The sequence below is a fragment of the Carassius gibelio genome, chromosome A9 (genome assembly GCF_023724105.1).
Source record: "Carassius gibelio isolate Cgi1373 ecotype wild population from Czech Republic chromosome A9, carGib1.2-hapl.c, whole genome shotgun sequence".
NCBI classification, from domain to species: Eukaryota; Metazoa; Chordata; class Actinopteri; order Cypriniformes; family Cyprinidae; genus Carassius; species Carassius gibelio.
The window spans coordinates 11,507,600-11,525,215 of NC_068379.1; the positions used below are offsets into that span (position 1 = coordinate 11,507,600).

At 39.6% G+C, this 17,616-nt stretch overlaps 1 protein-coding gene across 3 annotated transcripts in view; it reads left to right on the plus strand.

Annotated features, from left to right (window-relative positions):
- The first annotated feature begins 5,209 nt into the window (after positions 1-5,209).
- LOC128019622 (fibronectin-like) overlaps positions 5,210-17,616 on the plus strand; it is a 28,799-nt gene continuing 16,392 nt past the window's right edge. Inside the window, exons 1-23 of one of the 3 annotated variants that reach the window (XM_052605705.1) lie at positions 5,210-5,547; positions 5,777-5,902; positions 6,073-6,210; positions 6,321-6,452; positions 6,919-7,056; positions 7,333-7,491; positions 7,639-7,836; positions 7,969-8,151; positions 8,675-8,851; positions 10,573-10,728; positions 10,813-10,941; positions 11,131-11,274; positions 12,865-12,986; positions 13,090-13,258; positions 13,427-13,612; positions 13,751-13,879; positions 14,236-14,325; positions 14,782-14,982; positions 16,011-16,289; positions 16,504-16,767; positions 16,885-16,979; positions 17,164-17,332; positions 17,448-17,534. In XM_052605705.1, the coding sequence (XP_052461665.1) occupies positions 5,430-5,547; positions 5,777-5,902; positions 6,073-6,210; positions 6,321-6,452; positions 6,919-7,056; positions 7,333-7,491; positions 7,639-7,836; positions 7,969-8,151; positions 8,675-8,851; positions 10,573-10,728; positions 10,813-10,941; positions 11,131-11,274; positions 12,865-12,986; positions 13,090-13,258; positions 13,427-13,612; positions 13,751-13,879; positions 14,236-14,325; positions 14,782-14,982; positions 16,011-16,289; positions 16,504-16,767; positions 16,885-16,979; positions 17,164-17,332; positions 17,448-17,534 (3,589 nt within the window). In that variant the 5' untranslated portion in view covers positions 5,210-5,429. The remainder of the gene's footprint in view (positions 5,548-5,776; positions 5,903-6,072; positions 6,211-6,320; positions 6,453-6,918; positions 7,057-7,332; positions 7,492-7,638; positions 7,837-7,968; positions 8,152-8,674; positions 8,852-10,572; positions 10,729-10,812; positions 10,942-11,130; positions 11,275-12,864; positions 12,987-13,089; positions 13,259-13,426; positions 13,613-13,750; positions 13,880-14,235; positions 14,326-14,781; positions 14,983-16,010; positions 16,290-16,503; positions 16,768-16,884; positions 16,980-17,163; positions 17,333-17,447; positions 17,535-17,616) is intronic. The other 2 variants (XM_052605704.1, XM_052605706.1) reach the window with 2 other exon arrangements.

The window sequence follows — 17,616 nt, forward strand, 5'->3', positions numbered from 1 at the left end:
AATGATATTCACTTTATGGATAACAACATGCTCTTGGCAAAATTGACCCAGGCACTCCAGGTGGCTGAAGAGGAAGGTCCTGTGTGATATTAATTCTGCCTCTAACTGGGCCAGAAGGAACCAGTTGTTGAGGAAGCTGAGAATGCAGTTTCCCATTAGTCTCTGAGGGGAGAGAGCCACGTTCATGTACTTCATAAAAGTGCAGGGAGCTAGAAGTATGCATCCAGCGAATATAACTAGTTTCTTGATCAAACTTGTGCAAGGATCTGTTTCAGCGTAGTCATCCTGAATTACCTTTTCATGAGGGCGTGATTCAGGTGTCTGAGATCAAGGATGGGCTGGAGGCCACCATCTTTTTTGGGGATGAGGCAGTAGCGTTTGTGGGAGCCTGAATTGCTCTGAGCTTGGTGAACCATTTCTACGGCTCATAAAGCCAGCACATTCATCACCTTTTTTGAATTTTGAGTATTCGAGCTAATTGCAGCGAATAACCCCATTTTGTCTCCAACATCCAGTTTGGCACTACAGGGATGGCCTGTCAGGCCTCAGCCCATGTGACAAGGGTTTGGAATAAACTGAGAGGCTGGTCGCTGTATGCTCAGATGGTAATTGGCAGAAGAGAAACATGTATTAAACTGCCGATCTTGTTACTGTGCTAACTGATAGTGTTTTCACTATAGTTTGGATATTAATATCCAGCGCAGATTTGATGTTAAACGGCTCATTCAGTGAATCGCAGGGGGTCTCAGTGATCAGCCATGAAACAGTGATTCTGTACAAATTCCCTTTAAAATATTAAATGATTCCCTTTGAGCTAAAATTGACCTGTTTCCCTTACACTGAGAATCCTGTGGCAAACACCTGCTTATTACATTTACATTTACATTTACATTTATTCATTTAGCAGACGCTTTTATCCAAAGCAACTTACAAATGAGGACAGTGGAAGCAATCAAAAACAACAAAAAGAGCAATTCAATATAAGCGCTATAACAAGTCTCAGTTAAGTTAACACATTACACGTAGCATGGGCTTTTAAATAATATAATAAATAAAAAGAAAGCAGATAGAATAAAAAAAGAATAGAGCAAGCTAGTGTTAGAGGTCTTTATGCACACACACACACACACACACACACACACACACACAATTGCATAATAAATGAAAAGAAAATATAATTTTTAAAAATATAATTAGAATAGTGAGTGTTAAAGTTAGAGGGTCAAATAAAGATGTAAGAGATGGGTTTTCACATCTCAGCTTGTCTAACAGACATTTCTTGCTGGATGATGGACCATCAACATCATGAAGATCAAGCCCTTTCTTTCAGAACATGCTGCACAACTCCTTGTTCAAGCTCTTGTTCTGTCCTGGCTGGACTATTGCAATGCACTCTTGGCAGGTCTTCCAGCCAGTTCTATCAAACCTTTACAATTAATCCAGAATGCGGCAGCAAGATTCATTTTTTAATGAGCCAAAAAGAATACACGTCACACCTCTGTTTATCAATTTGCATTGGCTTCCAATAGCTGCTCGCATAAAATTCAAGGCATTGATGTTTGCCTACAAAACTACCACTGGCTCTGCACCCATTTACCTAAATTTGTAACTTCAGACTTATGTGCCCTCGAGAAGCTTGCATTCTGCAAGTGAATGTCGCTTGATTGTGCCATCCCAAAGAAGCACAAAGTCACTTTTACGGACTTTTAAATTAAATGTTCCCTCCTGGTGGAATGACCTCCCCAACTCAATCCGAGCATAGCCAGAGAACCCATACTGGCAGGCTTGGCAGGCTTCGTCACCATAGGCTCATGCAGCTCCACTGCCTAGCTATTGGTTCATTTTTTAATATAGGCTACTCCACGAACCACTGCCAGTTTCACTGTGTGAATGAAAAAAGGCTTCAGTTCAGGAGAAGAAATACTTTTTCACCTATGTGTCTAGCAAGACGCAGTACGAGTGTAATATCGAAAGGGAACCTCTGTCCTCCTTGCAGTGTTTCATACTATGGAAAGGAAATTATGTGACATCAGTGACTAAATGCACATCTGGATTGTCAAGGTGATGAAAGTATATGTGCCTTAGACGTGACAAGATCTTTCCCCTTTCCCCTCTGATCTTTTGCCAGCTCAGTAATAAACTGCAAAAATCATGTGTGCACAGAGACAGACAGACAACAATTACATCAGAGAGGAAGCTTCTTTGAGATGATGGACAATTTATTTAAATAAACAAACGCCCCTCTAACCAACTAGAAACTTCCGCTAATTCCTCTAGCAAGTCATTTTATAAATTTGTGGCTTCCTTTGCCCATTGCCATTGAAAGCACTTCTGTCAAATCCACGGATGATAAATATACCACACAAATGTTGCACTATGATTACCATTTTTATTTAGAAGAAAACTGCACAAATTTCAGGATCAACCAAAAAACACAAATTTTAGTGTGCATAATTCATGTACATCCCACTTCAGTCCACAACACATACTTACTAAAGCTAAAAGTACTTTCGATGGCATTTAAAAAAAAAAGTGTGTTGGGAGGCAGAAAATGGCAGTTAGATGTGATCTTGTGGATTTGGTGGGGGCTTGGTAAACTGATGGGGGTTGCAGCTGTCCCCACCCTTGTCCTCTGGGAGAATTATGTCATATATAGTGCAGCAGAGATGTAGAGATTAAAAAGGGTTTAGACTGCAAATCCTGTCCCATTAACCATCATTTAAACACATCATTGTGTTTGGTGGTATATATCTAAACGTGCGTATAGGTTCTTCTGGGAATGTCTTTTTCAAATGTGTCACTATAAATGAGACTACTTATTTACTTACAAAAATGATCATTTTTACATGATTCTACAGGGAAATTCCAGCAATACTTTTAATAATTTTAGTCAGCAAAGTTGTATTAAATGAATACATTTTATATTGTTACTTATGTTCTCCTAAAGTAATCATCAAAGTTTTCACAAAAATATAAAGTACCTTTAACTGAATTGAATTGATCTGAATTTAACTGTTTTTCTTGAGCAGCAAATCAGCATAAAATAATGATTTCTGAAGAGTCATGCAACACTGAAGAATGAAGTAATGGATGCTGAAAATTCAGCTTTTAATAATTCTAAATTATATTCTAATAGAAAACATTTATTTGAAATTGTAAAAATATTTCACAATATTATTTTTTTTTTCTGTATTTTTTGATCGAATATATACAGTCTTGGTGAGTGTAAGCCTCATTTTAAAAAAAAATATGACAAATTCTTACTATACCCAACCATATAGGTAACTTGCACCTTTAATATAATTATCAAATAATAATAGTATATTTGTTTATTTTATTTTTATTTTCATTAAAATGACTTTTATCAGTAAAACATTTGTTTTGTTTTGTAAACTGGGTCTTAGAAACAGTACCATTACCTCTCTATCCACAGCTCCTGGTTAGTTTTATTTGAAAACTTAACCTTCCTGAACACATCTGTCAACTGTCAGCATTTTCATGGACTATGGTTGTTTCTGGAATATTGTCATGCAGCTATGCACAAAAACAATGGCTTTGAGTCAGCCATTGAGTCATCACAAATGCAGCCAGATGTGCTAACATATCCAAACCATTGTTGGAGCAATCATATCTCCTGGATTCACTCTTAGTGCATTCATCACCATGATGCAGCAGCTTAGGTACAATCTCTGAAACCTCTATAATTTCCAGAAAAATCCCCCAACAAGAACAACGTGTTGAGAGAGTCATCCGAATTCAAAGCAGAAAACTGGATTAACTGAGATGTTTAAAGAGCAAATGCCATTAAAACTTTGTAGACAGAAGTCTTTATAAGCCCATTAAGAGAGTTATTTTGCATATCAGCTCATAAGCATAGATTGCACTCATCTTGGAGGGTAAAGAACGACTGCGGAGGGAGCAGTGGGGAGACATGTAGGCATGAGTCAAACCAAGCATCTGGCATGGAAATCACTAAATCATCTGTTAAGCGACAATCTGTCTTTTTTCATCATATGAAGAATTGGACTACATGGTGGTATGATTATTACAAACAAAGAAAGCTCAGAACGCAGTTTTTTAAGTCTGTTGATGTTTAAATGGGAGTTCTGTCAGCATAGCGGCCTCCATTCATAGAGAAAGAGGAGCATAATTTTAAAATGAGAGGGTGCTGACATTTCCATGAATAACCTTCAAGATAGTCTTAAAGAACAAGGCATACAGACAGAAAAAGATCCATCAAGCTGTAAATAACGAAAAGAAAAAAAGAAAAGAAAAAAAGAAGAAAAAAAGACAGTTTGACAGTATTAAACATATTTAACAATACAATCTGTATTTTTTATTACTTTTTTTAGCGATTCCCAATGTGTTTAGCAATTTATATCGCTCAAATATCAGTTTATTAACATTTGAATTTTTTTTTTAAAGTGTATCAAAAATAAAACAATGAGCCTAATGTTATTATTATTATTTTTTTTTCTACAGTATATTACAGGTGACATATTGAATATTCAGTCATGCTGGCAAGACATTTATAAAAGTCAAAGCGGCTGCATTTTAGGCCTCTATATATGCATTTGCATGTATTTTACAACCGGTCCACGAGATGTAGGAATATACGAGGGTCTTGAAACTTTATAGAATGTCATATAGTTGCCTTGAGATAAACATATTCAATTATCAGCCTCCTGACTTGCTTGAAAGACTACTAAACTAAGCTAAAGCTAAGAGAGTCATAGCAATTTATTTGTCTTTTATTTGCTACTTACATCTGTCTTATGAGTTCTCTTTCAATCTTTATTCCTTTCTAAGGGTGACAGTAAACTGAGAATGACTTTATTTTACCACCAGCGAAGTGTTTTTAAAGTAAATAGTTTTTCATTGATGTTCTGATAGATGTAGCGGTCTGAACCATCTGTGAATGGGACATGGGACATTTTTGCACTCAAAATGTAGCATGATCTCTATTAGATTATTACAGTCACAGGCTTCTTAAACTGACAAATTTGGGTCATTACTGAACACTGGCTTATTGGAGGCACAACAATATTTATAAAACAAAATGTGACTGCACTGGAAGTGTTTTTTTGCAAGATAGCTTTGAATTAATTATTATCCTTAACTTTGAAGGCAAAAAGCGAGCTTCAGATTGGGTGTCTGTTTGTGTCGCTCTCCTACGCGTGTTCAGGAATAGTTCCTCCTCCAGGGCGGAATGTGGAGGTCAAATAAAAGCGCTCCGCGCTCCTGAGCTCTCCGCAGAGGTGCACGCGAGAGCGGGAGGGGCAGGACGCACAGGGAGAGAAACGCACAGAGAGGGAACTTGGGGAGACTTTAAGAGGATTACCTCAGCCACTGGACGGCTGCGGCTTCTCTAGACTCCATTGCTAAGGAAGGAAGGTTTAACTAACTTGTGTTTCATCACATCTGTAAAAATGACCGGTGGCCCCTTGGGCACGGCGTTGGCAGTGGCTTTGCTCGCCTGCACTGTGCAGTGTATGCCGAAACATAGGAGACAAGCTCAGGAACACTCGGTGTCATCCGTGTCCCAAGGTATGCAATTCTCCGTGTGTTTGTTTTTGTTTTGATCCATCGAAATGTTAAATTTAATAACGTATTTTGGGTTTTACGCACGCAGATTGTTAATTAAACGCTGAAAAATATACATTAGGGATCCTCTTTTTCTTCTTTGTGTGATCGTGGTTTATTGTTGAGAAAGTTAAAACATTGTAGAGAAGGGTTTAAAATATTGCTCAGAAGGGTTCTGTTGTGTCCTCTGCAGATGGTTGTGTTGAGAGTGGTCAGCTTTATGGAGTTGGAGAGCAGTGGGAGCGCAGTTATCTGGGCAGCACACTCCTCTGCACTTGTCATGGAGTTTCTGGAATAAAGTGTAAATCAAAGCCTGAAGGTTAGTCTTCTTACATTGCGTTTGTCCCTTGAGACACTGTACTGGATAAATATTTCCAAACTTGGTTAAATTAATTACCATTTATATGCATGTAAAAGTATATTGCATTCGACAAGTCTGAAGTGTTAACTCTGAATAGTATGAAGCACTAAGTCCATGTCTATTCCCAGCTGAGGAAACCTGCTATGATAAAGTAAATGCTCACTCATATCGTGTTGGAGAGACTTATGAGAGGCCCAAGGATGGGATGATCTGGGACTGCACTTGCATTGGCTCTGGTCGAGGGAAAATCAGCTGCACCATTGGGAGTGGGTAGACTGGAACTTTCCTTCACTGTAATGACTAATGCCTAATGGCATTTTGGAAATTACGCTTTTTGGAGTTGTGCTAGTGTTTACCTACTTGACCTCTGTTGTAGACCGCTGTCATGAGGGAGGACACTCCTACAAGATTGGAGACACATGGAGGAGACCCCATGACACTGAAGACTACATGCTGGAGTGTGTCTGTTTGGGAAATGGAAAAGGAGAGTGGACCTGCAAACCTGTTTGTGAGTTTGAGCATTTAAAGAATCAGGAATTTTGTGGCTTTTTGTCTGTGTGTTTGCTATGGTAAATATGATAGTATACTTAGCAAAACATTAGCAAAATTCATTTTTAGCCAATATATGGAATTTAAAACATACTAAAACTATTGGTGACTCATCATGCACTACAGATTTATGTCTATTCAAATGCTTTCTAGAATAAGAATGTACTTCCCCTTAGTACCACCTGTATCCTACTAGTAAGTATCAAGTCATGGTTCATGGCTGTGTCGCAAACTATCAGCTATCTTGTTTTTATTGGGGTTGATCCTTGCAGTATGTCACACCGCAGTTTCCTGTTTTAATATGAAATATGTTGACTTAGGCAAGAAACTGTAACATGATGGAAAGGAACTGAGGTACATTATATAAGTAATAATATTAACATCATCATATTATTTAAGCTTTTTTTTTTTCCTTTTCTTGATAGCGGAGCGCTGTTATGATAATGCAGCTGGCACATCCTACATGGTTGGTGAGACCTGGGAGAAACCCTACCAAGACTGGATGATCGTGGACTGCACCTGCCTAGGAGAAGGAAGTGGACATATTACATGCACATCCAGAAGTAAGAACCCTACCCTTTTTAGAATAGTGGAACAGTACAAACCATGGAAACTCCCTTTCCCAATCTCCCATCTGTTCAACTGGATTTCACTTTAATTATCCACTCAAAGAGCAGTTAAACCCTCTGGCTTCAGCGCAAGGAAATTTTTAACTGGCTAGAAGAGGGAAAATGTTTTAACTTACTGCATTTTTCAAAAAAAGTTTATTTAGAGGAGCTTAACAGCAATATGATTCTGATGAGAAACATCTCCTTTGTATGTTTGTGTGTGTTTCACAGATCGCTGTAATGACCAGGACACACGCACTTCTTACCGGATTGGAGACACGTGGAGCAAGACGGATTCTCACGGGCACGTGATACAATGTTTGTGTACTGGAAATGGACGTGGAGAGTGGAAATGCGAGAGACATGCGTCACTGCACACCACTAGCCTGGGTAAGAACCTCACATTTTTGTTAATTGAAATAAATCTGAATTATATATTTTGGGTGCATCTGGATGTTTGTAGAGGCCCCCTAGTGGACGCAAGTTGCCTGGTTGAGGCAAAACATTTGTCCTCATGTGTTATTTTTTATGCACTAGGTACTGGATCTCGTGTGGTGACCAATGTCCAGCCTGCAGTGTTTCAGCCACAGGCAGTGCCTGAACACCCTACGGAGGGATCCTGTCTGACAGAAGCAGGTGTTTCCTACACCCTGGGCATGCGCTGGATCAAGACCCAGGGCAGCAAACAGATGTTATGTACCTGCTTGGGGAACGGTGTCAGCTGTGAAGAGTCAGGTTAGTGTCTTGATCAATCACGTTCATGTCATTGTCAATAAAATGACAAGTGTTCATTTATACTGAATGCTGTGCTTGTATCTCATTGTTTTATTTTCATGTGTGATGTGATGTGTGTGTGTGTGTATGCAGAGAGCCAGTCCCAGGTGTATGGTGGGAGCTCAGGTGGCCAGCCGTGTGTGTTTCCTTTCGTGTTCATGGGGAGAACGTTCTACTCCTGCACGTCTGAGGGACGCAGTGATGGGCAGCTCTGGTGCAGCACCTCATCCGATTTTGAGAAAGACTACAAGTACTCCTTCTGTACCAGCAACAATGGTAAGTTTAGAAACATTCCTGAAAAAGTTTGTGGTCAGTAAAACTTTTTAAATGCTGGATTTAGTTGAACAAATAGTTCAAGCAGTTAAATAATAATGATGGCAAAAAGACTGGAGCATCATTACTCCAGTCTTCAGTCTCTCATTATCCTTCAAAAATGATTTGCTGATTTTGTACTCAAGAAACATTTCTTATTATTATCATTGTTGAAAACAGTTTAATATTTTAATAATTTAATAATAATATTCATATTGAAAAGAAAGTTTAAAAGTACAATATTTATAACGCTCACTTTTGCTGTCACTTTAATGCATCCTGAATAAAGTTTTAATAAAAAACAATTCAAACAGTACTGTAATTCTAAAATATCTGAGCCTTAAACGACTTATACTCTTATTATAGTCTTGAGCAAGGCACTTAACTCCTAGCCTTTGGGTGGCTGTTTCTGTCATAAATTTATTGGAAGTTGAAACTTTCCTCAAAACTGCTACTGTTTTTCACTGGTAAATATCTTCATTTTTAGTTATGGTCACAACCAGAGGGGGAAACTCCAATGGTGCACTCTGTCACTTCCCATTCCTTTACAATGGCCGTAACTACACTGACTGCACAGCTGAAGGCAGGAGAGATGGCATGAAATGGTGCGGCACAACTTATAACTATGACCGAGAGCAGCGGTTTGGCTTCTGTCCCATGGCAGGTAAACGCCAGTTTTAAACTAGCAAAAAATCTTAAAGCCAGAGAGAAAGAGAGGGTGACAGCTTAGGACTTGACAGGAGCTTGGAACATAGGAGATAGAGAATTCTAATGTTATGAAAGCACTTTTGCCCTCTAATGATCCTGGATCTTAATAACGTGCCTTGAGCACATCATTTTATCTTAAACATTGCATTCTAGGCCCCATTCTTTTTCTTACTTCGGGCATATTAGAAAAAAGGCTAAATAGATAAATGAAGTGTCATTAAATGCATCTCACAGCTTTTTCAGTCACCTTGTGCTCTGTATGGGAGGAGATCTGATAACAGTTAAGATGGAGATGTTAACTATGTGAAACAAAAGATCAATCGGCACCTATTCAGACATATTTACATAAACACTCCTTCCTGACTGAGCTTTGAAGGGTGTCTCTTTCACCACAGTGTCAGTTAGAGCCAAGCGAGTCCTGGGGAATTTATTGATAGTGGTGAGATTCAGTGATCTGACATTGATTGAAACCAGAGCTGCTCTTTGTGTTCCCCCATAATGTTTGTTTTGCAGGGGGCAGAGATACTTGTCTTGACACAGAAACCATTATCAAAAACAGTTTTGGTTTTCAGTGCAAGTAATATTTTGATTTGTAGGTTTTATTTACTGTACTGAATGTGCAAAATGTGTAAAATAACTTACGAAGCTTGTCGTGGCCCCTTGGCTGTGTGGGACTGCAGACGGAAGGGAGGTTGGCTTTGGACCAGAGTCTGCTTGGCAGTGGGGCATATACATCTGGCTGGTCTCAAGGGCAGCTGTGTAACCTCCTCCACTCTAAACCTTGGAGAGATTTCCTCGCTCTCATCCCCTTTTATTAACCAGATACACAAATCAGAGATATCCCAGTTAAAACAATAAGGCTGATTATGAGGAACTGCCTTGAGCTTTATGCATCTATGGTCATTAGGATTAGAGTTGTAGCTGTCTGACCCTAATTAACCCCCAAATTACTGAACTGATTAATTATAATAATCTCTTTACTCTATAGATTAAATTTGAGCTTTGATGTTGTAGTGCTACTTTTTACTGAATTAAGTTTGTTTTTCGGAATTTGATGAACTTTCACTATTATTGAACTCAACTGAATCAACACTGAACTGATTGACTTAAATAATGAAACTTCTTCAGAGCTGCATTTTAGTTAAATGGGTTTAATTAACTTTGCAAAGTTGACACCATCACTGAACTCGCCTGAATCAACATTGAACTATATTGAGCTGAATGATGACACAATTGGCTTTGCTTCATGGTTGAAATTGTAGTTGTTTCATAATTCAAGAACTTTCAAGAATTTCTTGTTCATTTCAAGAATGCAACATTAATACTGTTATTTCCTTGTTTATTACTGTGAAGATGCTTTGAAACAATCTGTATTGTTTAAAGCACTATATTAAAATATATAGTTGCCATATGCCCATTGATCCTTTATTGCTCCTGCTGTTCTTCATGCTTATTCTTGTTCTTTGAAGGATTTAGAGGGTTGGAAGTTCTCAAGTACATCCAAAACAGATATATGCTCATCTCATTGGCTGAACAGACTTAAAGTTTTGTTATATTGTTTAGGACAGTTGAGTTGAATTTAGAAGTTTGTGAACAATGTCAACATCGCAGGGCCTACAAGTGTGTGATTAAATATATTTCTGCTGTTTACTGATGTAATTGTTAATGTTTCATCAGCCAATGAGGAGGTGTGTACCACTGGTGAGGGTGTGATGTATCGTGTGGGAGATCAATGGGACAGACGCCATGATGTTCTGAGTCACATGATGCGCTGTACATGTGTGGGTAATGGCCGTGGAGAATGGAGCTGCATCGCTTACTCACAACTCCAAGGTGAGAGTTGGCAATTTTCTCTCCCACTTGTAATGGAGGAACTTAAGTATCCGTGTGTTAACATATACGTCTTTTCATCTTCAGACCAGTGCATTGTGGATAATTTGACCTACGAAGTAAATCAGACTTTTGCTAAACAACATGACGAAGGCTACATGATGAACTGCACCTGTTTCGGTCAAGGCCGTGGTCACTGGAAATGTGATGCTATCGGTGAGCCGGCCTAGCATTTCATCATTAAGAAGTTAAATTAAACTTAAATAAATAAAAATTTCTTGAAACAGTTAGATTGTCTTTTCCTTCAAATTGGAGCCTTAGGATCAGCAGTTTAAGCCTTGTTCCCTATAAATGACCGAACTTATGATTGGATAATGACCGTGTTACTCCGATTTCCATTTCAAGATCAGTGCCAGGAGCCAGAGACTAGATTGTTCTATCAGATTGGAGAGTCCTGGGACAAATTCATTCGGGGAATCCATTACAGATGTTACTGCTATGGAAATGGCATTGGAGAGTTGAGCTGCGAGCCTCAGCAGTCTTTCTCTAGTGAGTAAGCTTCATCTTTGTTGGGGCACATGTTCCCTCTCTCGTGCACGCATACACACACAAACACAACATGTATTGCTATAAGTAGTCTTGTGGGTGTGGGTGGGGAGAGGTTTGGAAGTCAAAAGCTTCCAGATGTTTACTGAGAGCAAGAGTGCCATTTGCCTTTATTCCCAGGTGTTTTGTTGGAGTGGCAATAAGGGGTTCGCTCTTCCTTGTGATCTTTTCTTTTACAACTTTCAACAAATGCTCATCGTCTAGGAGCATTTGAAATTAAGGATGTTGGTTTTAAGATGCGCTCATCAAACCTGTGGATGGAGAAAAGCACACACCCAATCAACACAGCTGTCTCAATCACCCCCTATGGCCCTTTTGGCACTGTTTGTTTGTCTTTGAGTTTCTTTCGTCCTGTGCTAGGAATACGTTTGAAATTCAACCAATCCTGTTACTTTTTCTGTTGCACAGCATCAGTAAAGTCATTTAGTGATTAGGTAGTTTCCACTGTTATGGTTGCCTCAAGTCTCCAAACTTTTGTAGAGGAAAACTGAAAAGTAGGGATGGACAGTATGATTAAATGTAGACTGATTTGTTGATTACAATAGGATTGATTTAATTTTGATGAGTCTGCACCATGCTAAACCTGGTGTTTATTAATGACTTCAAATATTGGCTCATCCTGTTCTATTTCAGATACGTTATTGTTTGAAAAAAAAAATAATAATATCCAGTCTTTTTTTGCCCAAAATTAAATTTGTGAATTACTTGCGTTTATACAGAACCACAAATCTCCACTACAAGATCAGATGAGTTCTTCATTAATAAAGTTTCCCTTTTTGTAAGAGCTTGTGGGGGTCAGAAGTGATCCCTTTGCTCAGTGAGTGGAAGCAACCCCAGAACAATATCCTTCAGTAATGGCGGCCAGCTGTGAGAAGGCTGAGAACAGTGGGGGTGAAGCTGGTGCAGGCTGGTGGAATGAAATGCAGACTCAGTAAACTTTAAGTGCTGTGTACAGACTACCCTCTTGGCAGTAAGTGGGAAAAAAATAAGGCCAGAATGAAATCGGAAGCAATTTATGAGATTGCAAGACACTTAATAAGTCTTAAATACAGTGTTGGGAAAATTTGTGGGGCATATAATAGGTATTTACCACATTGGAAAAGTTGCTGGGGGTTTTAAACTGTCATGATTGTTAAAGCAGTTTGTCTGCTGGATTCAAAGGTTTAAAAGTCTGAGACGGTGGTGGTCCTCATGTTTGTGGTAAGAATCTCACAGGCTAGTGCTACGTTTCCCATTTCTGCGTTTACCAAAAGGAATAGAACACCTTAACTCTACAAACTTTTTTTTCTCTTTCCTAGAACACAATGTATTTTTATGCCAGAAAAGATCTTCAATTTGTTCTCAAAATGCTGGTTGTGGAAACATACTCATGGTCAAATACATGTTCAAATACTCTGTTTGTTGTGCTACAATATTAGCATGATGCGCTTACTAGCATGATATTCTAAAGACAGATTTTTAAATATTATTTTTGCAAGCACAGGTCCTCTTGGCTGTAAATATAATTTAAATATTGAATATAATCTCCATCAGGTGGTCATCGTCCAGTCCAGGTGATTATATCAGAATCTGGCAACCAGCCCAACTCTCACCCCATCCAATGGAACGCGCCGGCTTCTGCACACATCACACAGTACATACTCAGATGGAGACCAGTGAGTCCCTTTTGTGATGCCGCATGTCCCCAAATTTATTTCAGATTGTATCAGAGTGGTTATTTAACTAATAAAAATGATCACCCTACTCGTTTTTGAACAGAAAAATACCCATACCCAGTGGATGGAGGTAACTATTCCAGGTCATTTGAACTCTTACACCATTGCTGGACTAAAGCCAGGAGTCACCTACGAGGGTCACCTCATCAGCATCCTGCGTTTTGGACGGAGAGAAACCACTCGCTTTGATTTCTCCACTGTGCATGGCTCATGTAGGTCATCCAACAGTGCAAATGGGTCTCTGTGCTTGTGCATGTATTGTGCATTAAAACCACACAATTTCCAAGCATAATTAATGCTTGAATTCATCAGTAAGTTTGTGAATGGGATTAATTGTTTCCAAATGTCTGCTAATGTTCCCCTTTCCATCTCTTCCCTAGTGGCAACCTCTGAGGGAGAGACCATCCCGCCTCCTCCAATGGTGGACACCTCTGAGTCTTTGACTGAGATTACTTCCAGCAGTTTCGTCATCTCTTGGGTGTCTGCATCCGACACGGTGTCTGGATTCAGGGTGGAATATGAGCTGAGTGAGGAGGGAGCACAGACTGGACAGCCCATGGTCTTGGGTCAGTATGTGCATCACAAGTGTGGCATTTTTATTTTAGTCGTCTGTGGCTAGTAAACCTCATTTGTCCACAGTTGATCTGTAGATGTTGAATGCGTCTGTATTTGTATTAACAGCTAATTTGATTATCTGTTTCCAGACCTTCCTCATACGGCCACATCCGTAAACATCAATGAACTTCTCCCAGGAAGGAAGTACACTGTAAATGTGTATGAAGTGACAGGAGAAGGAGAACCTAACCTGATCCTTACTACTTCCCAGACCACAGGTGAACCCTTTCTCTCTGTCTTTTTTTTTTTTTTTTCTTGGTCTCTCTGCTTCTTCTGTCCTGTTTCTAATTCTACGAAAAACTCATGGATGAATCATATATGACTTCATGTACTTCTGGGTGCACTGAATATTCATTAGATAAGATGTAGCCTTGTATATTTAAATTCATTTCAATTAATAAAAAATAAAGATTAAATAAAGTCTACATACTTATAACTAAAGTGTGTTTATGTGAGAAATTTCACTGCTGTAAAAAGTAAATTTCTTGTTGAAGTTCGATTGCCATGGACATATACTTTCACTTGCAGTATGTCACATGATAATAATGTGATGTTTTGGCTTGTGCTTCTGCAGCTCCTGATGCTCCTTCTGATCATGAAGTGAAGGAGGTGGGGGAGACATCCATCCTCATCAGCTGGTCTAAACCTGTGGCTCCCATCACAGGTAAACACAGGCTTTTAGCATGATGTAAAACAAACCATCATGTGACTTATACATAAACACAGGCTTTTAGCATGATGTAAAACAAACCATCATGTGACTTTTATACTGTAAACAGAATACAGATGCTAGTGTAACAGAGGCCAGCGAGTAGTGCTGTGCAGGTAAACCTCACTCCCCGATCTCAAGAGACGCACTAGCGATAGACACTAGTGGCTGTAGCCATTTAGCCTCCTTGTTAGTGCGTCCGCCTCCCATGCTGGAGACTCGGGTTCGAGGCCCGCTCGGTGTGAGTGCGAGGAGCGTCAGAGAGGACCTGGGAGAGAGGGGTTACATTGGTGCCGTGACCCGGATGGGAGTGAGGTTTAGGGGGGTGAGTGCAACAGAGGCCAGGTTTACCTGCACAGTGCTACTCGCTGACCTCCTTTTCACTAACAAGTGTATGTCTTGCTTATTTAGGATACCGTGTGGTTTACACACCATCTGAAGAGGGAAGTTCTGGTAGCACTGAGCTGAACCTGCCTAACACATCCACATCACTGACCCTGGGTGACCTACGTCCTGGTCTGCTCTATAACATCAGCATCTACTCGGTGGAAGAGAATCTGGAGAGTGAACCTATTTTTGTTCAGGTCACCACTGCTGGAGAACCACTGGCAGGTATGAAATCACTATATTGGTGAATCTCAAAAAAGGGAAATTAGTAATATAACACCTAATGATAACTCCCCCCCCCCAAATCTCTTTGGTGTAAAGCGTTTGAAATAATTAATGTCAAATTAAATATTAATACATATGATTAACTATCATGAGGGGACAACACATAAAAAACTATAATGTTCCTAATCTGTTTTATTAAATATAACTTTATATTTATTTTGGTTTTTGAAGTGAATTACAGTCTAGATCTGTTCTTGAATGGTTTTATGAGATTTGCCCTCATTTTTAGGGAAGAGATGCGTAACTTGACCTCAGATGTGTGTCAGGATGTGTCTGAAGATAATAACTTCTGTTTAACAAATGGTCTGATCTCTGTAGCACAGTGCAAACATAACATGATGTAATCAAACCATAAAGGTCTTTTATTGTTTTCTTTTGAACAGATTTAGGTGTTTTGTCTGGCAGCCCAAAGATAAGATCACATTTGAGTTGAGTCAGCTAGTCGGCGTCCAGACATGTGTGAATTCCTTATAGGGTGATATGTGGAAGTCTGCAGATCTTGATTGTTATGGATACTGGCTGGGAGAAAATTTCAGAGGACTGACTGTTTCATACTGATCTGGCAAATCAGCAAAACTGACATTTGTCTGGTGTTTACCCACATTGACTTTTATAGTATTCTTAATCTTGATGATGCAAATGTTCAAAGTTGGTTCCACAAACATTTTAGTTTCACACGCAATCAGTTTTTGATGGTGAAAAATTATGGCTGGTTCTAAAACAAACAATCCGGAAAGCCTGTTATTCTTTCCCTGTCAGGCAAGGCTGGTCTGTTGGTAGGGTGTCTAAACACATGGATTGCCATGTTTAAATGAGAGGCTATGATAAAGTTAAGCCCTTCAAAGGAAGGTTAGAAACTAGGTTTTATGACTCAAGAGGTCGAAAAAAATTTGTTGAGGAGCAAGTGTTATGATAACATAAAACTTTATCAGCGTAGTCTGAAAGAAAATATTGTTTTCTACTCACAGAGGAAGTCCCTTCTCCAACCGAGCTGCAGTTTTTTGAAGTGTCTGACTCTAAAATCACAATCACCTGGACCGGACCATCCACAGTGGTGTCAGGGTACCGTGTGTCTGTGGGCGAGGTGGGTCCAGATGGCTTGGTCGAGAGAGAACTCCCGTTCCCAGTGACACAGAATGCTTACGCTGAGATCACACACCTCCAGCCTGGAACCCTCTACAGGTTCTTTATATTTGCTCTCAAATCGGGCGAAGAGAGTGAGCCGCTGGTTGGAGAGCAAGCGACAAGTGAGAAAACAAAGATTATATCTATACTGCAAAAAAAAAAAAAAAAAAACTGGCTTCTAAATCAACTTTGCATAATACATTTGCAAAAACATGATACATAACAATATAATATAATCAGATTGATAATTGTACAATATTAAACATCTTGCCTAACCGTTTCTATTATTTTTGGTAGTATGATGCATTCTCACCCTGTATATCTTTCTCTTCACAGAGCCCGACCCACCTATCGGTATTCATTTCACTAACATTACTGAAGACAGTGCTGTAATCATCTGGTCAGCTCCTAGGGCTCAAATCACAGGTTACAGACTTTTCCTGAATGTTGAGAGTTCAAACCCTAAACAGCTGCGTATTCCTGCCCGCCTGTCGCAGCACACACTCCTCAACTTGCAGCCTGATACTGAATACACTGCCACTCTGCATGCAGAAAGAGGCAATGTGCTTAGTGAGGGATCCCTCACCACTTTTACCACACGTGAGTTTCTTTTTATAAAACAAAACAAAAAAAAGTTCCAAATATATTTATTTGTTCTAAACAAATCATATAAATAAAGAGTGATAAAGCAATAGTCCTGTATTTTCTGTCTTTCAGTTCAGCCGATGAGAAATACTCCTTACTTCAGCACGGATGTCACAGACACCTCCATCATTGTCTCCTGGACCCCTGCGCCTAAAATTGGATACAAGGTACAGTTGAAACACACCAGAGCACAGCTGTAGGTGATCACTCTTTGGTTGTATGGCTGGTGTGAGACACATGTGAATCTACTCTTGAGAAACTGACTTTTGACATTCTTCTCTCTCACGTTTACACACATTTCAGTCATGATCACTCAATGCACAGTGTTTAATCTCTAATTCTGCTCTGCAGTTGACCGTGAGGCCCAGCCAAGGTGGAGAAGCTCCAAGGGATGTGATCTCAGAGTCTGGTAGTGTCCTTATCTCAGGTCTAACTCCTGGAGTTGAGTACACCTACAGCGTCCAGCCGGTCATCAACGGTCATGAGCATGGTAACCCCATCACTCAACGCGTGGTCACTCGTAAGTGTGAAGAATCAGCATTCCTCTGTAATTATTATACTGAGCTCATTGAAGGTGTGGGAGTGTTGGTGGAGTTGTGCAGCTATCTTATGACTGTCTGTCTCTCTGTCTACAGCTCTTTCTCCACCCACGGATCTGAACCTGGAGTCCAACCCGAACACTGGAGAGGTGACCGTTCAATGGAATGATGCTAAAATCCCAGGTTATTACCGAGATATCCCTCATAAAGAACTAATTCTGTTTTACATGTGCTTGTCAAACTTCAAACAAATATACACTTATTT